Source organism: Setaria italica, chromosome IX (genome assembly GCF_000263155.2).
Source record: "Setaria italica strain Yugu1 chromosome IX, Setaria_italica_v2.0, whole genome shotgun sequence".
Taxonomy (NCBI): domain Eukaryota; kingdom Viridiplantae; phylum Streptophyta; class Magnoliopsida; order Poales; family Poaceae; genus Setaria; species Setaria italica.
This window is the reverse complement of record NC_028458.1, coordinates 7,327,452-7,345,635: the sequence shown is the minus strand read 5'-3', so window position 1 is coordinate 7,345,635 and position 18,184 is coordinate 7,327,452. Positions and strand designations below refer to the sequence as shown.

The 18,184-nt window shown below is 46.5% G+C and overlaps 2 protein-coding genes across 2 annotated transcripts; one reads left to right on the top strand and one right to left on the bottom strand.

Annotated features, from left to right (window-relative positions):
• Positions 1–7,917: 7,917 nt before the first annotated feature.
• Positions 7,918–14,124, top strand: LOC101755255 (phosphoglucomutase, cytoplasmic 2). The gene is made up of 18 exons (XM_004981938.4): positions 7,918–8,167; positions 9,577–9,658; positions 9,970–10,025; positions 10,390–10,503; positions 10,620–10,682; positions 10,767–10,886; positions 10,982–11,082; positions 11,214–11,273; positions 11,356–11,455; positions 11,533–11,690; positions 11,787–11,882; positions 12,199–12,262; positions 12,337–12,418; positions 12,694–12,872; positions 12,953–13,029; positions 13,216–13,348; positions 13,582–13,698; positions 13,796–14,124. Exons 1-18 carry the CDS (start codon positions 8,093–8,095, stop codon positions 13,865–13,867), a joined length of 1,749 nt encoding a protein of 582 aa, XP_004981995.2. The 5' UTR covers positions 7,918–8,092; the 3' UTR covers positions 13,868–14,124.
• A 573-nt stretch (positions 14,125–14,697) lies between these two features.
• On the bottom strand, positions 14,698–17,938 carry LOC101754854 (glutamine synthetase cytosolic isozyme 1-3). Its single transcript, XM_004981936.2, has 13 exons — positions 17,691–17,938; positions 17,198–17,237; positions 16,895–16,998; positions 16,752–16,800; positions 16,545–16,651; positions 16,353–16,440; positions 16,016–16,144; positions 15,851–15,925; positions 15,699–15,752; positions 15,565–15,602; positions 15,294–15,453; positions 15,084–15,144; positions 14,698–14,991 (listed from the first exon to the last, which is right to left on the bottom strand). Exons 1-13 carry the CDS (start codon positions 17,762–17,764, stop codon positions 14,867–14,869), a joined length of 1,104 nt encoding a protein of 367 aa, XP_004981993.1. The 5' UTR covers positions 17,765–17,938; the 3' UTR covers positions 14,698–14,866.
• Between the last annotated feature and the right edge of the window lie 246 nt (positions 17,939–18,184).

The following is an 18,184-nucleotide window of genomic DNA, read 5'->3' as shown; positions in this document are numbered from 1 at the left end:
TGGCGCTTGACGCGCCCCTCCTGGACCCTTTCTCGGCAAATTGGTTGGCCCGCTCAAATTGACAACTGTGCGCACCGGTTACTTCGATTTGCTTGCCTTGCAATTTCTTTGGAAGGGATACGGGATACCCCTTTTTTTTAACGTGAAGGGATACATTTAAATGCATGTGTATCAGCCGGCCCTAATGCCCTATCGCGTAACTGAGTTTTTCTTTCGGTCTATCAAAATGTATCACCAATTGCAACATAGGATATATCAATATTTGACATTTGAGGTACATCTATTGTTATTTACTCCTTCCGTCCTATGAAAAGTGCAATTCTAGTTTTTGAAAAAAATCCCACAAAAGAGTACAATCCTAAAAAATAGATCTAACTACCTACCTCATTAAGTGTTAGATCTGATTTGCGTGCCAAAACATACTGCATGTGACCAACAAATAAGGGTATTAGAATCTTTTCACGTCACCCTAATCTGTCTTAGAAAAATTAGAATTGGGACGGAGGGAGTAGGTAGTTACTGTATTAGGTATTTATGTATCAACATTCAAGTTATAATTTTGTACCTCCTGGTACATCTTGATAAAAGCACATGGTTGAGAAGTGGAGCATAGTTAGGTTTTACAAGTTCTCTGTGCTTCGAGGACGGCCACAAGTCCCTCGATTCCAATTTTTCCCCTCGGCTGCTTCAGCCCTGCGATCACATCCACCATGTGACACGCTCGTGTCGTTCAACTTCAACTCCATCTCCAGCAGTTGCATGTCATTGGATCCATAGCCCAGGAAAATATAGTGTCAATCAAGTAGAGTACGCTCGAGCTCCTCTAGACGAGCCCCTTTGGAATCTCTTGCGTGAAAAGTTGGAAGTTAAACTAACCCCGTCGCTAGCATTTTTCTCTGCAGGAAGTCAGGAATCCACTTCGCTAAACTAAAGAAAAGGGCAAAAGCTCGCAGTGAGTGGAAAAGGGAGAAAGTGAAAGGCGACGACATGAGGCCCAGTTCCGGGGTCACATGTTCTCCGCAATGGGCCGGCCAAGGATCTCGCTCGGAGGAAAAAGTATCACCATCTCCTGTGTTCGGCACCAGCAAGACGAAAAGCCTTTCAAACTGGACTCGCGCCCGCAGCGAATCGCGAGGTGTATCGCCGGCGCACGGCACGGCACCCCGCGCGACGTCGACCCGACGCCGTTGCGCCGCGGGACCCGACGCGCGCGGCGCCCGCCTTGTCTCTCGCGCTCCACTCCCACGCGGCTCCTCGTGCGGCCTGCCGGTAGAGGGTTAATCAATTGCGTCGCGTCGTAACGCGCCGGCCGCCGGGTCTGGCGAAGCCGAAGCCGGGGAACGGTCACCGCGCCGCGCGAGCCGGCGGGCGGCGTATCGGTGCCCGCGCAAAGAAAGTTTTAATGGCGGCTCGTCGCGGCAAATGCGCAACGCATGTCGGCACCGAAGCCTTGGCGAACAGCGGCCGACCCGGTCCAGCCTGACGACCGGACGACCTTCTCGTGGTCGCGTGGATGGTGGATGGTTTGCGTGATCGACATTTGGTAGGGTGCAACGCACGGGTAGACGACTGCAGGACGCGTGTAAAAGTCGGAACACAGAGTCTGTCTGCACTCCGTAGTCGGGTTTCAAGTTTCAACAGTCAACATGTCACGGATCAAGGATCCAAAGAGCACACAGGTCGTTGCACTTCTGGATTGTCCACCTCAAAATGGTAGCCCTCGACCGCTGAACTGGTAAACTACTACTCGTCGCAAGGCAAACTTGCTAACGTACGCCCATCCGGTACCAGGCGATTATTGTTCACATCGTACCTCTTTTCTTCTTTCAAAATTCACCTTATTGCAGCGGCGCGAGTGTGCGCTGTTGCCCACTTGCCGTCGAGAGCTGATGATCCGATTTTGCTCCCGGTTCGTCCCACTATTGTCCGATGCTGCATTATTATTGCTGTGACCGTGAGAGTGTGAGGTCACTGCATGCCTAGCTCCCGCGCGTCAGCGCGTCGTCATCCTTGCGAGTTGTGACCGGGCGTGCCCCGGCAGATCTGTGCAGTCTGCATCTGCACGGCGCCGTGGACAAGTTTCGCCGGTGAACCTGATAGTGAATTAGTGGTAGGGACTAGAGAGGCGGGGAGGGTGGCGACGCCGCGCGGCGCGGCGCGTGTTCACGACTTCACGTTGCCATCGCGCGCGCGCCCGCCGGCCAATTTGAGAGCTTGAGCCGTTGAGCGGGCGGGGTCGGCCTCCGATGCGCCGTTCCCCGGTTGCCAAGCACGACTTGTCGCGCGCCTTCACGTGCTGACTTGATACGGCCGGCGGGCGGCGACAAGGTTGCGGCTGTACGCAGACGACAGCGACGCTGCATTGCTTCGTACCGTCAGAGCGTCCTTCCTGCACGGGCGCGGAGTGGTACCCGAGGTCCCGATGACTCTGTCCCCCCTCGAAGGTGTTGGCCTTGCATTGCAGTCTTTGGTTTTGCAGCATAGTAGTAGTAGAAAACAAACCTAAACTATGCTTAGCTTAGCCTGGGGGTATTTTTCATTCTGTGGTGAGCCTGCTATCAGGTCGGTGGTGATTGGTGAACATGTCTGTAGTTCATTGCAGTGGCGACGGACGATGCTGTTTCCGTCCTGGGCTCGATTTAGTTTGCTGGACCACTGGATTGTCATCTATCCGAAAGTATACAGCCCAACCCACCGACGTTTTTCTTAGTTTCGGAGTCTACGTTACATGGGCCTATTGATGATTTGGGCCTCTAGCTCGGTGGACCGAGCTTTTACTACGGCAGGACGACTAAGGCCCACCAGCCTCCACCAGACTCAGCTCCGGCTTTCATGATGAACTTTCGAGCCATTCCAGTTACGTTAGAGCAACTCAAAAAAAATCCTTAAAATTATCTCAAAATTTTGTTTAGGAAAAAAAATTACCTCCAACAGCTCCCTCACCTTCCCATAAAAATACGCGAACGTGAAATATAACTCCATCGCCCCGCGTATATTCGCGAGTTCCGATCCTTCCCCGATCGTCCGGGCCCGGCGCCGCAGCGCGGGACGCGCGCGAGGAGGCGACGCCCGGCGGCGCGGAAGGTGAGGGAGGAGGACAGGGAGTACTACCGGACGCACAAGCCGTCGCCGCTGGCGGAGGTGGAGTTCGCGGACACTAGGAAGCCCATCATGCGTGCCACGGACGGCGGCGCGTTGGACCGGGACGAGGACGTGTCAGCCCGGACGGTGGAGGACACGGCGGACGACTCGCTGGCGCGCGTCGAGGCCATGTTCCGGGAGGCTGCGTCGCGGGGAACCCCGAGTGGCGCACTCCCGCGCGCTCGCCGAGATGCTGGCGCGCCGCCAGCAAGAGCAAGGGGACAGCGATGGGAGCAGCTGCGCGTCCTGGGGCAGCTAAAATTTTGATTTTGGAAATGTAGGTCGCCGTGTAAAATCTTGACCGGGCATCTGGACCGTGCAGATAGCTGTTGGAGCCCAAGGGGTCCACGTGCTGATGTGGTCAGTAATCTGCTGTAGGATGATATAATTTTAGGAGAAAAAATTTTTAGTAGACCCCAAGTAGATAGTTTTGGGAATGATTTTTTTAGACACTTAGAGTTGCTCTTAGGGCCGCATATTTCTGGTACGTGAAATGCAGTTGATCACACGAATTGCAAATCTAAACACTTGTGCAAAAAGCAATGACATAATGCACCAATCATTTGGATAGCACAAAGGCGTGCTACTAATGCTAATACCCCCCATGCTACAATTTACTCAATTTTTGCAGAGTACCTCCAAAACCATGCATACCAATCTCAAATTTAAGAAGAGAACACCGGCTATTCGATGACTCAAGTGACAGCACGTTAATAGTTTCATACTGAAAAACTTCTTTCTTTCAATTTGCAATTTACTGCAGTACACCCTTTCTCCAGTCTGCATGGAAACAAGTCGCGATACGGAGCAGTAGCTTACTAGAACAGACTACACCAATTTTAGCCATTTATCAGCACGCAGCAGCACCAAGTCTTACAATTGGGCCTATGAAGGAAGCTGGGAGATGAGATACCGATGGGGATTGAGAACAGCTAGACTTGCTAGACTCTTCGTTCCTCCCTACGGGAGACGAGGCGGCCGTGGTTGAGGAGGCCGAGGGTGTGGCGCGCGGCGTCGAGGAGGTCCAGGATGTTGTGGATTGACCTCTCCTCGGCGCCAAAGATGAACGTGGCACGGCACTCCGCCTTCTTCGCCAGCCGCGTGGCATGCCCCAGTGGCAACTCCGGCGAGTTCAGCGCCCGCAGGATCTGCCGATACAGAGACAGCACCGCCGGCCGGTTCCGCGCCAGATCCTCCGCCGTCGCCACCGCCACCCTTCGCCATCCTTCCGCCGCTGTGCTGCTCACCTCGCTGCACCACCGACTGGAACGAGAGGGTTTTGGGCTAGAATAACAGGCCAAAAGCATGTAAGATATTGGACAGAAATTGTAACTAACTTCTACATGAATATCAAAACAAACTAGTGGATAGGCACCAAGAACGCACCCAGATTCTAAGAGTTAGAAAAAATAAAGTGAATTATCTTAATTGTACATAGCAAATTACACAACTAAGAAAGCATCTGCAGGGAGCTACTAGGAGTTAAATTAATCCTTAATACATACAACAAACAAGGAGATCCAATATTAGACATGCAAAACTGCAGGGTGTATTTCATAAAAAAAAACTGCAGGGTGTACCATGTACAATACCACTTCAAAAAACACACTATAATACAGACAGATTATCAGAACGGGCATAGGGAAACACCAGAATATTAATTTAGACAAACATTTAGCAGACAATTCTAACCTTCAAAAAAAAATGATGCCTAAAGGAATGCATAGTTTACCCAACGAATTCATGTAACAAGACATGGAGAAGCAGATATAGTATTTTAACATTATGAAAATAATAAAAATGGACAGAAATCGGCAATGAAACTACCAAAACTAGACCATAAACATAACTACCCTGAACCTCGGAGCTACCAGCAGGTCTGAGTAAACAGATCAGTTCCACCAAAGGATCCTAGCATATCCACTTGATAGGCCCCTAACATGCAAATTAAGGGTGCGTTTGGCAGAGCTCCCAGAGCTGATTCTCTGTTAAATCCAGAATGAGCTCTGCCAAATAGTTTTTAGAGAGAAATGATTCTCTGTTGATTCTGTGAGGTGATTATCTGAAATGAACTAAGAGGCTGGGAGCTGAAAAAAAGTAGTTTCTCCTGATTCTGTGAAGTGGTTCTTCCTATTTTTAAAAGTTTATGCTAAAGAATAAAAGAGAATTACTTTCAGCCACGGAATCACTTTTATTGAAGAATCAGCTCCTATGGAGAATCAGAATCATGAAGCTCTACCAAACGGACTTTGAGTCAACAGAGGAGTCTGGAACCGCTTTGAGTCAACAAGGAAGGAATCCACCGCATCTCTACAGATCGGACGGACGAGTCAGAGAGAGAACTGTCAAGGACCCTCTAAACCAACGAATTGACATAGATTACATCAAGATTAGCGCAACAAAACTTCCGATTCGAGCAGCACAAACGACCTGAGGCCTCCGACTCTGAGTGGAAACAAAACGACTCGAACTCCACTAGAAACACTAATGAGCTAGCAGGACTGCGCATGGATGAAGTAGCTATAGCAGGAGGAGGGGAAAGGAGGGCTCAGTCACCTTGGTTTCGCCTCCCGCCTGATCTGGGAGACGAGATGTGGAGGCGTCGCCGGGAGAGAAGCACTTAAAAGTTAAAACCCGTTCATTGCAATGGCGACGATGCTATTTCCGTCCTGGGCTCGATTTGGTTTGCTGGACACTGGATTGTTCGTCATGTATCTGAAAGCATTCGGCCTAACCCACCGACGAGTTTCGGGCTTGGTGGACCGAACTTTTACTACGGCAGGACGACTAAGGCCCATTCCGGCTTGTGCTCCAGCCTCCAGCGTACCCTTTCCTGATAAAAAAAAAAAAGCTACGCCAGCTCAGCCCGCTCAGGCTCTCCTCTGCTCCAGGCTCGGCCTTCACGAGGACTCGGGTCCGGTCGGTCCACCGACGCCCGACGATCTCGGGAACACGTGGTGTCGGTGCCTAAGTAGCCGGTCACCGTCGAATCAGATGCCGCGCTGGTGGCATAGTGCGACGTCCGGATCACAGGTGACCACACCGGGCGCTACATCTAACCTTGCTTCGGGAAATAATCTGGTGGTACTTATCTGAGAAAAACGTCGTGTTCACGACCACGGAATCGGAACAATTCTTTCCCGCGGATCATCGCGCACTACTTCGATTTCTGGTACGTACATGCATACGTCAATGCCATCCCTGGTTTTAGTTCGCTTTCTGCGCGTAAGGTAGTGGGATGAAGAGTTTGATTAGGCGACAGCTACTACTCAACAAGACAACAAGGATGCAAAACCAGGTGCTTTTGTACTTGAGGAAGAGCTAGATGCCTAGATATGTGCCGCAAATCATCGCATGTGGGTCATTGGTATTTCTCACAGTTCATCCCGGGCTACTTTTGTCTTTTACATGCCCATTTCTTGCTTTTGCTGCAAACAGCGAGGCACAGCTATGTGTGCAACCGCAACTTGCTTTTACAAGAGAGAACCTCGCGTTCCTTTTGTTGGGAGGATGCTTAAAAGACAAGATATTTTCTTTTTTTATATGTAGAACTAATCTTGTAGTGCGCATATTAAATAGCCTTATACAACCATTGCTCGGAAAGCTCGATCGTAAGGATTCTCATATTTTGGAATGCATCATTTGCACAAGTGTATCATGTGAACAATAACCTTATTTTACCTAATTAAAAATAAGCAACATTTACAAAAAAAATCTTTTGCAAATTTTTAAAAATGTATTTTGTTTGTCAGGACTGTAGAACATATATATGAAGCTAAAGAAAAGCTATGTGCAAGATGTGGGTTGTTGATATTTTCCACAGATGCTACTATTGTCTTTTGCAGGCCCATTTCTCGTTTTTGCTGCGAACAACAAATTACAGCTTGGTGCAGTTAGCTACCAAAGGAGAGAACTCCTCACTTTTTGTTGGAAGGATATGACATAGTACCTCCTTAAAAAACAAACTACTTTTGTTTCCTTTTTCTTTTGCGCCTAACTAATTTGATAGTACCTAATGCATGAACTGCAACAAAAGCACAGCTCAAAGTATTTAGAGCTCATGATGATTTCGTTGTCACCCATTTTTTTTTCAAAAATGTTATTATTACAAATCAGTGGAGTTATACTCGAAAAAAGATCAGTGAAACTGTAATTTATTCAATAATAAACTATACGAGTAGTAGTATTTTTTCTTTTGAGTACGTAGGCCTTATCACACTTTTCCATATTCGCTTTAAATTGTGATATCAAACTTTCGTTTTTGCTGCTGCTCAAAATCGAAGACACAAAAACTATGACTTGTTGACCCCCAAAGCTAAACCCTTTAGCACATTAGCACAGGTTAAACCACTTGTAGTTGACTTGTCCTAAGACTATAGAACGCGTAGCAGCAAAATCAAACATGCAAACTGCTACTGCCCATGGTATTTTCTTAACAGAGGAAGCCCATGCTCATTCACGATGAGCAAGTTGTTAAATTCCAAGCTAACCCCTCAAAAGTTGAAACCGCACACTGTATGACTTATTCGAAGACTAATGATGATACTGTGGCAACAAAATCGAAACATGGAAACTACAGCCACCTAGTACCACAGTATATAAACGGCAGATTCCATCACCCGCTTTCTTCCATCGCAGTCTTTCTCTTCACGTCCACAGGAAGCGGCGGGATACACAACCCAGAAAGGGCCACGCCGGAAGGAAATTTTAATAAAAAGTGAACGGGAAAAAAAGAAGCCAGGAGAACGACGGAATGATCCCTCCTGTGTGCTCCTGCTCCCTGCCCTCCCCCGCTATAATACCGCCACGCCCTCGTCGCCATCGTCATCGCACCACCACTCCCTCCCCGCCCTCTCACTCCCGATCTCTCCTCCACCACCAGCGCCTCCTCCGCCCCACCCCTCTCCTCGCCTCGCGCGGCGACCGGCGGCGGATCGTCGGCGGCCCAGCCATGTTCAGTGTGACGAAGAAGGCCACCACGCCCTTCGAGGGCCAGAAGCCCGGCACCTCCGGCCTGCGCAAGAAGGTTTCCCTCCTGCCCTCGCCCTCTCTCGCTTACCGATCTCCCTCTACGTTCCTATGGCCCAAATCTGGATCTCTCTGTTTCTGTGATGCGGTGGGTTCGTCCTCTGTTCTGGTGCCTCGGATCCGCCGCGCGCCAGCCTTGGCTTCCTGCCGCGTGCCGCCTTGCGGATCTCGCTCGGGATCTCGGGGCTCTGTTCGATCCGTCGTTTCGGTTGGATCTGCTGGGGAACCCCGCTGCCGTGATCGTGATCCGCGGTAGTGCGTTTGCTTGCGGTTGATAGGTGCAGCAGGTTGTGGACAGGTGTGGTTCGGAGCATGCCTGCTGGCCTGATCCATTGGTTCCTACAGAATGATCTGAATTGTATGCTTGCATGGCTTTGATCCGTAAGATTCGTACGAGCATTGATCAGCTTTGGCTAATTGTTACTGGATCTCACTGATTAGATTACCGACTTAGGTGGCTGGAGATGATAATCAGGACCTCTGTTTTCCTAGCTTTTGTACTGGATCATATGGTTTTTGGTCTCTCACTGAAAAAACTGTTCAGCCATGGTTTGCTGCATCTGGTTGGGTCTGTTTGATGTTAATTATAATCTAATAACACCTCATGTGTCCATGCTTGAGTGGGTCGTGGCTATGAGGCTTGATTGGATTGTGTATTTCCAAAATGGGATGAGGCAGAGGTTTTTTATTTTGTTGTTGACACCCTTGGCTTAAATGTGTAGTTGGTGACTTGGTGTTGTAAAGAGGTGGAACTATGTTGCGATATATTAAAATTTGATCTTGGACTCCCAGCCTTTTCTTGATTGGATGTGATGGTGCAATTCTGATAATTGTCTTGATCCAAATGCGGTGCAAATTTCTTGAGGTGTGACCTGAGTATTTCTCAATTCATGTCTATGGATCTCCAATGTGGTATATTCCAATGTCCATATGGAATCTTACCAAATTAATGTTTTAACACAATATTGATTGGTTACACATGGTTGTTTATTCATCCTACTGTACAGCGTTAAGTAGGAAAAACATTAAAACAATACACTTTTACTATTTAGCAGGGTAGAACTATGGACTATTCCTCCAGTTGAGGCAGCCACGTCTATTGTATCTGTCTGCACAGATAGCTTAAAGTTCTAGTGTTTCTACACATACCTTGTTTTACTGTGATCCTGAGCATTGTATTTGCTCCTAGCCAACTAGTCTTCTCTTCATGGGAATGAACAAAGAGTATTTTAATTTTTATGATTTTATTTCCGCATCAAGTAAAATGTAGGACTGATTACTTATTGCAGATGCTAGTGAATTTTTCATCAGATTTTTTTTCTGTGAATTTAGTAGTTATAATGTTATCAGTAGCATTGTAAAATTCAGGCTATTTTCTTATGATTAATCTTTTGTTACTATTACCAGGTTACTGTATTCCAGCAGCCTCATTATCTGCAGAACTTTGTCCAATCAACATTCAATGCCCTTCCTGCTGAAGAAGTTAAAGGCAAGTTGCTTATCAAATAAGTACCAGTCCTGAGTTAAACATACTTTCTCTCTGCTTTTCTTTTGTTCATATAATCCAATATGATTAGCCAAGTAAACTGTGTACTGTACAGTAACTGGTATTACTGGGCCTAACTAGTTTTGAGGATAACACAAGGTTTTAATAAATTATGGTTGTGCTGTTTCCATGCATTTGTTTCTTCATCAATTGAATTGTAAATGGGACATGCAGTTGCCCTAGCCAAAATATTCCATTGTATCCCTTGATCTTTCTCTGCAGTCTTTGCTCACCTCTCCTTTCCTTTCTTATAGGTGCGACTATTGTTGTCTCTGGTGATGGCCGCTATTTCTCAAAAGATGCTGTTCAGGTGATTTAGAATAGTCTCCATATCCCTTAAATCCTTTCTATAAATCCAATTATGTAATGTTTATACTGTTTTGATACGGGCTGCTGTAGACTTCAATTCCGATATTGATTCATTAGATGCCTGGCTTGCTAGCTAGATACTACAGCATGCAGTAGTTTGCTGTAAACTAGTCTGTGCACTTTTCATTTGATGCCATGATGCTAACTTACTAGCAGAGACCAGAGCAGTCCATGCATGGCAGGCGTCTTGATTCTGGGTGTTGTTTTCTTCCTGTGGTCGAGTTTTTGTTGTTAATATTTAGTCTTAGTTTTCATATGCTAGATATAATGGTGGCAAGAAATAACATTTATTTTGCTTGTTACAGATCATAACAAAAATGGCTGCTGCCAATGGAGTGAGACGTGTTTGGGTTGGACAAAACAGTCTCATGTCTACTCCAGCTGTATCTGCTGTCATCCGTGAAAGAATTGGTGAAGATGTAAGTTTGATTAATAAAGGACAATGTTTAGAAGTATAAACATGTTTACTCATTACTTCTTTTCACTGCTGTAATAAGTTACCTGACTATTGGTTTTATAAACGCATGGATAATAGGGATCGAAGGCTACTGGTGCCTTCATCTTAACAGCAAGCCACAACCCAGGTGGTCCCACTGAGGTACCAACTTTGCTGCTGCTATCCCTGTCAAATCAAGTTCCACCGTTATTCTATGTGTTGAATACATCCCACTGAACTTTCCAGGACTTTGGGATCAAATACAACATGGGAAATGGTGGGCCTGCCCCTGAATCTGTTACCGACAAGATTTTCTCTAATACAACGACAATCTCTGAATACCTTATCTCCGAGGACCTTCCAGATGTATGATTTAGTGCTACCCTGCTAAATGTTTTCTTGCTATTTGTTTTGACAAGTTATTGGAATATTCATTTTTTCCTTTTACTTTCCTACTGCAGGTTGATATTTCTGAAATCGGCGTCTCTAGCTTCAGTGGACCTGAAGGTCCCTTTGCTGTGGAGGTCTTTGACTCCAGTGTAGATTACATTAAGTTAATGAAGTAAGTAGCTTACTGTTTTTTGGTATTTCTTTTATTGAAGAGAGAATTTTCTTGTTTGTATATTTCTTGGATATTGTTATGTTATGTTAACAAGGGAATCTAATGATTTAATTACTACTATTCAATTGCAGGTCAATTTTTGATTTTGAGGCAATAAAAAAGCTGCTGACATCTCCAAAATTTACATTCTGGTATGCACCTATAACTGCAACTATGTTACCATTCTCATATTCACATATTGTAGTGCATTTAAAATCTTGCTTTGCACTTTAGTTATGATGCCCTGCATGGTGTTGCTGGAGCTTATGCCAAACACATCTTTGTGGAAGAGCTTGGTGCTGATGAAAGCTCACTGTTGAATTGTGTCCCGAAGGTAATTTGTTCTTCATTGTCACAAAGTTGTAGTTAAGAATACAGCTTGGTATTAATTGACCACTTATGTTTTTGCAGGAGGACTTTGGAGGTGGTCATCCGGACCCTAACCTCACCTATGCAAAAGAGTTGGTTGAACGGATGGGTCTTGGAAAGTCATCCTCCAATGTCGAGCCTCCTGAATTTGGTGCTGCAGCTGATGGAGATGCTGACCGAAACATGATCCTGGGTAAAAGGTGTGATCTGTCAGAGTATCTTTCGTAGAAAACTTGTTTTTGGAATATAGAAAAGGACCAGAACGAATTCATGATGCTCCCTTTTTCTTGTTCTAGATTCTTTGTGACACCATCAGACTCTGTCGCCATTATCGCGGCCAATGCTGTTCAGTCAATTCCTTACTTTGCTTCCGGCCTGAAGGGAGTTGCCAGGTAAAAACTCTTCTCCGTATTTCTGCCAATGTAGCATATAGATCATGTTGCTGTCAAAATTTCTCACTATAGTTAAGGCTTTTAAGTGGTAGGCTTCACCACAGCCTGAAGTAAAATGAAAGTTTCCTTCTACAAAGTGCTCTTCTTGCAAGAAAGATTTGCAAGGTTCTTCTCAATGGATCTGTCTAAGATATCAGTGATAATTCCATCTGGAACGTGCTGACTGCTAGTGCCAGTTTTTTCATCTGGTAAAATCTTAGATGCATTTACGGTTTCTCTATATCTAATTTATGCTGTTCCTTTGGTGGAACTGCAGGAGCATGCCAACATCTGCTGCTCTTGATGTTGTTGCGAAGAATTTAAATCTCAAGTTCTTTGAGGTAAAGTTTTGAAGACCTTGATTTGTAAGATTTTTGAATATCAGACAAATCTAACACAAAAAACCATGTCTCAGGTGCCTACTGGGTGGAAATTTTTTGGGAACTTGATGGATGCTGGAATGTGCTCAATCTGTGGTGAAGAGAGCTTTGGCACTGGTAATTTTTGGAAACACTTGTGGCTATCATTTTTATATATACTGACTACAGTAGTAAACGTGTCAGCGCCTCTTGTATTGGCATGTTCAGTGAAATAATTGGTTTAATGTTTGGTAAATGAACGGAGCTAGTGGCTTAATGTTTTCTGGCAATGAGCTCTCACCATTTTCTTTAGCTGGTGATTTGCATTAATAAATCCATAAGTCTAGGACTCGTTGATATTTGCATTGCAGCATAGACATGGTTGAAATGTTAATATCTACTACTTTGGTTAGGGTCTGACCACATTCGTGAGAAGGATGGTATTTGGGCTGTGCTTGCGTGGCTGTCTATTCTTGCTTTCAAGAACAAGGACAACCTTGGAGGAGGAGATAAGCTTGTCTCTGTTGAAGATATTGTTCGTCAGCACTGGGCCACCTATGGGCGCCATTATTACACACGCTATGACTATGAGGTACTTCCTTTTTTTTACATGCATCTTGCATGTGTACCACACTTAAGATAGCATGCTAATTGTACATGTTTGTTGTGAAGAACGTTGATGCAGGGGCTGCTAAGGAGCTTATGGCAAATCTAGTCAGCATGCAATCATCACTATCTGATGTTAACAAGTAAGTGAATATTCTTTTGACTTTGGTACATAAAAAAGAACTAGTATTTTCCCCAAAACAAACTATGCAAGTGATATTTTAAATTGTTATCCTAGAGTTATATGCGCTGTATGTAGTTCTTAATCGATACAAGCAATCACAAAACTTAATTTTTTGTGTACCATGTCTAAATTATCTCTTTGTTAGGTTGATCAAGGAGATCCGATCTGATGTTTCCGAAGTAGTTGCAGCTGACGAGTTTGAGTATAAGGATCCTGTTGATGGCTCTGTGTCCAAGCACCAGGGTATCCGATACCTCTTTGGAGATGGTTCACGACTGGTATGTAGAGTGAAAAACCTAAGTTGTTTCAGATATCCTCTATTTTTTTCCTGAACCCAAAGAAAAGAAGCAGGGTATAAACCACACCCCACATGCAACCATACATTTTTGCAATAATCCTTAATAATATGCTGGGTTCATCTTTGGCCAGATGGATATATTTGATAGCTTGGATTGTATCATACTGATTGCAAGACATGCTGGTGAACTGACATGGTTTCGTGGCATTCTAGGTGTTCCGTCTCTCTGGAACCGGTTCTGTTGGTGCCACCATCCGTGTCTACATCGAGCAGTACGAGAAGGATTCATCCAAGACCGGCAGGGAATCATCGGATGCCCTTGCTCCACTGGTAAGATATCTCCCCTGTGTATTCTTTCGGCTCACAGAGATGAACATGGCTCGGTACTTTTGTGGAACTGATTTACTGATTTTGTGATCCATCTCAGGTTGATGTTGCACTCAAGCTCTCCAAGATGCAAGAGTACACGGGCCGCTCTGCCCCCACCGTTATCACATAAATTTTTGAAGAACCTGTGTTTTAGAATGAGTTGAGGCACTTACAAACCTTCATTCCGGCCTCGTATTTGATAGTTTTTCCCCCTCTGTTGCATCTCACCAGTGAATAAAATGTATTTTTATTGCCCATACTGCAGACTTGCCGCTGGCACAGCATGCGGTAATAAATCTTGTTACAGTGCTGTAATTGGGAGCGTGTTTCTCCTCGTAATGTATCAGATGTGTTTTGTTTGTTTGAGCATGTCAAAATCTTCACCCACCTGTGTACACTCGTCACTGTTGTTTTGTGGTCTGCTTGGTGTTGAGCCTGTGCTATGAATCGTCAGACGTGACAACCTTTCCCTGTGTGCCAATCCTGCCTTCGTAGTAAGTGATCGTAAATCATGGATGCCGGGAGATTATCTGGGTTGAGGTCGAATTAAATTGGTCTTTGCACTTAATCTAGTTGTTGGACGATATTATTGCCAATTTCATGTTATAAGTTCAATCCCCTGCCTTACAGTGGTAGAAGTAAATTAGAGCAGTAAACATCTGGGCATGGAAATCGCTAGCTCTGATACATGCTCTGTTCCTGACTCAGTGATGATCAGAGTATCAGACGCTCTGTGCTTCTTCCTGTCCATAATTTTGTTTCTTGAAGACTACGACGTTGTCCATAATTTTGTCTCAAGACCAATCATTTTTCATTTTTAGCTTTTCTAGATACATAATTTTATTTTTTAAAGATCAATCATTATATGACGTTTTAGCTTTTCTAGATGCATATGCATGATAAGAGATCATCAAGGACAGACCAGAGCCAAACAGGCGCGAAGCTGATTCTGCACGTCCAAACACACAACGAGAACGAGCACACGGCAATTTATTATTGTTATTATCTGAAGATGTCTGACAGCGTCAGTCTCAATCGTCATCTCCGCAGCCGCGCGGCTCACACACACGCAGACGCAGAGACTCGGGTACGAAGAAACCCGTGGCTCCTCCGCAGGATCGCGGAATCATCAGGGAGCCGCGACGCCGTTGCCGTTGGAGTGGCTGGGGTTCCACAGGAGGGTGGTCTCCGCGATCAGCGAGGTCACCACGTACGGGTCCATGTTGGACGCCGGCCTCCGGTCCTCGAAGTAGCCTGAAACAAACCAAGAAAAACCCACACGGTTCAGCCGCATAAACCCACCAAAACTTCCTGAATCCATCCAAGGTTTCGTTCGCCTGCCTCACCTTTGCCTTCCTTCTCGGTGTCGCGGCCGACCCGCACCGACGCGCCGCGGTTGGCAACACCCTGACACGAGAGAGAGAGAGAGAGAGAGAGAGAGAGAGAGAGAGAGAGAGAGAGATGAGTACGTTTTGTTATGCGAGGAAGAGAGGAGGGCCGTGTGATCTGACTGACTGAAAGAAATGTGCAATTGGTTGCGGTCTCGTCGCGCTCACCCAGATGAAGGTGTTGATGTCGGCGGTCTCGTGGCGGCCGGTGAGGCGGCGCTCGTTGCCGTCGCCGTACGCGGCGATGTGCTCCCGGTGGCGGAGGCCCAGCTTCTGGATCGCCTTCTTGATCACCTCGTACCCGCCGTCGCTCCTCATCGACTTGGTGCTGGATGCGCATCACATAGGGAGCAGATTAAAACACGGTACAGCGCAAGATTTCACTACCCAGAGCAAGATTTCACTATCCAGCTAAGTACTAGTGGCTTTAGTTTTGTACCTGTAGTTGGTGTGAGCACCAGCACCATTCCAATCTCCCTGCAGTCACATGCGCAAAGATGACATATAAGATCAGCAGGATGATTTCAGACACAGACCAAAAACCCGCGCATTTGGTAAAGAAATAATGGTCACCGGAATCGGCTTGGGATCGAAGGAGACGACCACACCGGCGATCTCGGTGATCCTCTGCCAACCACAGGGAAAACAAAAACGCACGTCACATTAGCAAATCACACCGACACAGCACGCCATGTCTCATCCGAACCGAACGCAAGCAGGTCTACCTCAAGAATGTAGCGAGCCACCCAGATCTGGTCGCCGGCGGAGATGCCGACGGCGGGGCCAACCTGGAATTCCCACTGTCCACGCAAAACCCCATCAGCAGATGACGCCAACACATCCGGGGGGGAAAAAAACCCGTCGGAATAGCAGTGAGAGTAGAATTGTACCTGTCCTGGCATGACCTCCCCGTTGATCCCGCTGATGTCGATGCCGGCGTAGAGGCAGGCCTTGTAGTGCGCGTCCACGATGTCCCGCCCGTACGACTTGTCCGCTCCGGCGGCGCAGTAGTAAGGTCCCTGTTACACCATGACCACCGCTCACTGAATTTACTAAAACTCGTGCATGCATGTTGGCAAGCATGGACACGATCATTGATCTATAAGCTTAGCAACTCTGCTATGGTTATTGCAAAGCTATGGTTTTTAGGAGGTACTGAATTAATTTTTCTCTTCTCTTTTAATTATGCTGAAAAGTAGCTTTGTGCTGTAAGAAATGCGTAGCTACCTGAGGGCCAGGGTAGCCGCCTAATGGCCAGCCAAGAGGCCAGTTGGTGTCCTTCTGAAGAAGCGTGTACTCTTGCTCAATCCCAAACCTGAATTTGGACAGATGCACCATAAGGAACACCATCTGATGCAATGAGATATCGACAAAATAAGTTCAATCTGTGCAGGACTACAGAATGCTGGAGATACTGACCATGGTTCTTCAGCCTTAACATCAGGGTGGCTGAAGATCTTCGCCGCCCCGTGCCGCTTGTTGGTCGGAATCGGCTCTCCGTTCGGCGCATAGCAGTCGCACATAACCTGCACACAGGTCAAAGATAGATAAAAAGATCATCTCCATACCCATGGCCAACATTCTTGCAGAAAACCTGCAGATGTGAATCGAAGGAGGGTCTGTTACCAGTATGTTCTTCCCCTTCCTGAATGGGTCCCTGAAGATGGCTTGAGGACTTGATACCCAAAATAAAATTGTGAAAGCGAATTAGTTCAACTATTGAACGACAAGACGCACAGCCTTTAAGGGTGGGGTCAAGAGTATGGTACCGAAGGATGACTTCACTGTCGTCACCCGTAGCTTGGCCGGTGCTGGAGCCGTCGAAATTCCATTTCGGAAGCTTGCTAGGGTCATCCACAGGTCCGGACAGTGTCTGAGTAAAAGGCAGTCAGAGGAGCTTGTCACGCACTTTGAAAAGTACTGATTTTTTTTTTTGAGATTTCGTGGCACTTGAAAACTTGTCACGGTTCAAAAGTTACACTTGCACGGCACATATCATGCAAAGAAAACTGTATCAAGATAAGGGTCCATGGTTATCACTTATCAGGGAGGAAGGAAAAAAATGTACTGACCCTGGCTTTGCTCCTCACATCCATCCCAGAACCGCCAACCCTGCATCAGACAAAGGTGGAATTACAAGTGGATTAGTACGGCCTAAGAGTGACAGACATGCAGACGTGTCTAGTTTACTGGTGAAGGGGAACAAGTTGACACCAGCATTTTGGAACAATCTTGAAAAGGCAAATGATGGTGCACAACCGGCTAGAGTCCATGATAAAAATCAACAAAGCCACAATTCAGAAGTTCCTTCTCTCTCTCTCTCAAACTAGCTAGCATAATTCATACAAGCATTTCTAAATTGTTTAATACAGCATCCGTAAGATGGTCATGGAAATTCCTGCCAGTGAATATATATTCTTCTTTGCTTGCCTTCCATGTAAAAATAAACACACCGTGAAACACAGCAAGGTCCAAACGAACAACCATGGTGACTGACGTACGGAAATGGAAAATCGAAATGGAAAATCATCGGATGCAACGAGAGGGGAAGGCGGCAACGCTCACCAGATGTACTCTGCGATGATCTTCTCGGTGCAGTCCGAGAGGTCGAGGTTGACGAGGTCGGTGAGCAGAGCCATGGCGACGACGGGGATGCCTTCCTGATGATCCCCTCTCCTCCTCCTCGGCAAGGGCGCTAAGGCAGAGCACGAGCAGTGACTCTAATGGCAGGGACCCCTCTCTCTTGCAGTGTAGCTGCGCAGGCCGAGGCTCAGAGAGTGTTTGATCTCTGCGTTTGTGTCACAGCCGTAGCTGGCTGGTTCTCTATTAAATAGTGAAGGGAGAGCCCCGGCGCCCCCCGTGGCGGTTGGTGGGCCTTTTTGCGAAGTGCGGTGCTGACTTTTGGGGTCTTTGAACTCCGGAAGGCTCCGTGGTACGGTTGTCCTCGGCCGCAGACGTCTCAGCCGCTCGACCACCTGTCAGTGCATTTGGAGGGCTTCGGTAAGAAAGCGGATGCTTTTTTGACACGGTGCTTGGTTTCAGTTTGAGATTCTGTTATT

What these genes read in the sequence shown, in the direction of transcription:
- LOC101755255 (XM_004981938.4), top strand. Translation starts at nt 8,093, where the DNA reads ATGTTCAGTGTGACGAAGAAGGCCACCACGCCCTTCGAGGGCCAGAAG. An exon ending in TGTTGAATTGTGTCCCGAAG is followed by an intron (nt 11,456 to 11,532) that starts GTAATTTGTTCT and finishes ATGTTTTTGCAG; the next exon opens with GAGGACTTTGGAGGTGGTCA. An exon ending in TCACTATCTGATGTTAACAA is followed by an intron (nt 13,030 to 13,215) that starts GTAAGTGAATAT and finishes TCTCTTTGTTAG; the next exon opens with GTTGATCAAGGAGATCCGAT.
- LOC101754854 (XM_004981936.2), bottom strand. Translation starts at nt 17,764, where the DNA reads ATGGCTCTGCTCACCGACCTCGTCAACCTCGACCTCTCGGACTGCACC. An exon ending in ATCATCGCAGAGTACATCTG is followed by an intron (nt 17,238 to 17,690) that starts GTGAGCGTTGCC and finishes TGTCTGATGCAG; the next exon opens with GGTTGGCGGTTCTGGGATGG. An exon ending in GTTAAGGCTGAAGAACCATG is followed by an intron (nt 16,441 to 16,544) that starts GTCAGTATCTCC and finishes GTCCAAATTCAG; the next exon opens with GTTTGGGATTGAGCAAGAGT.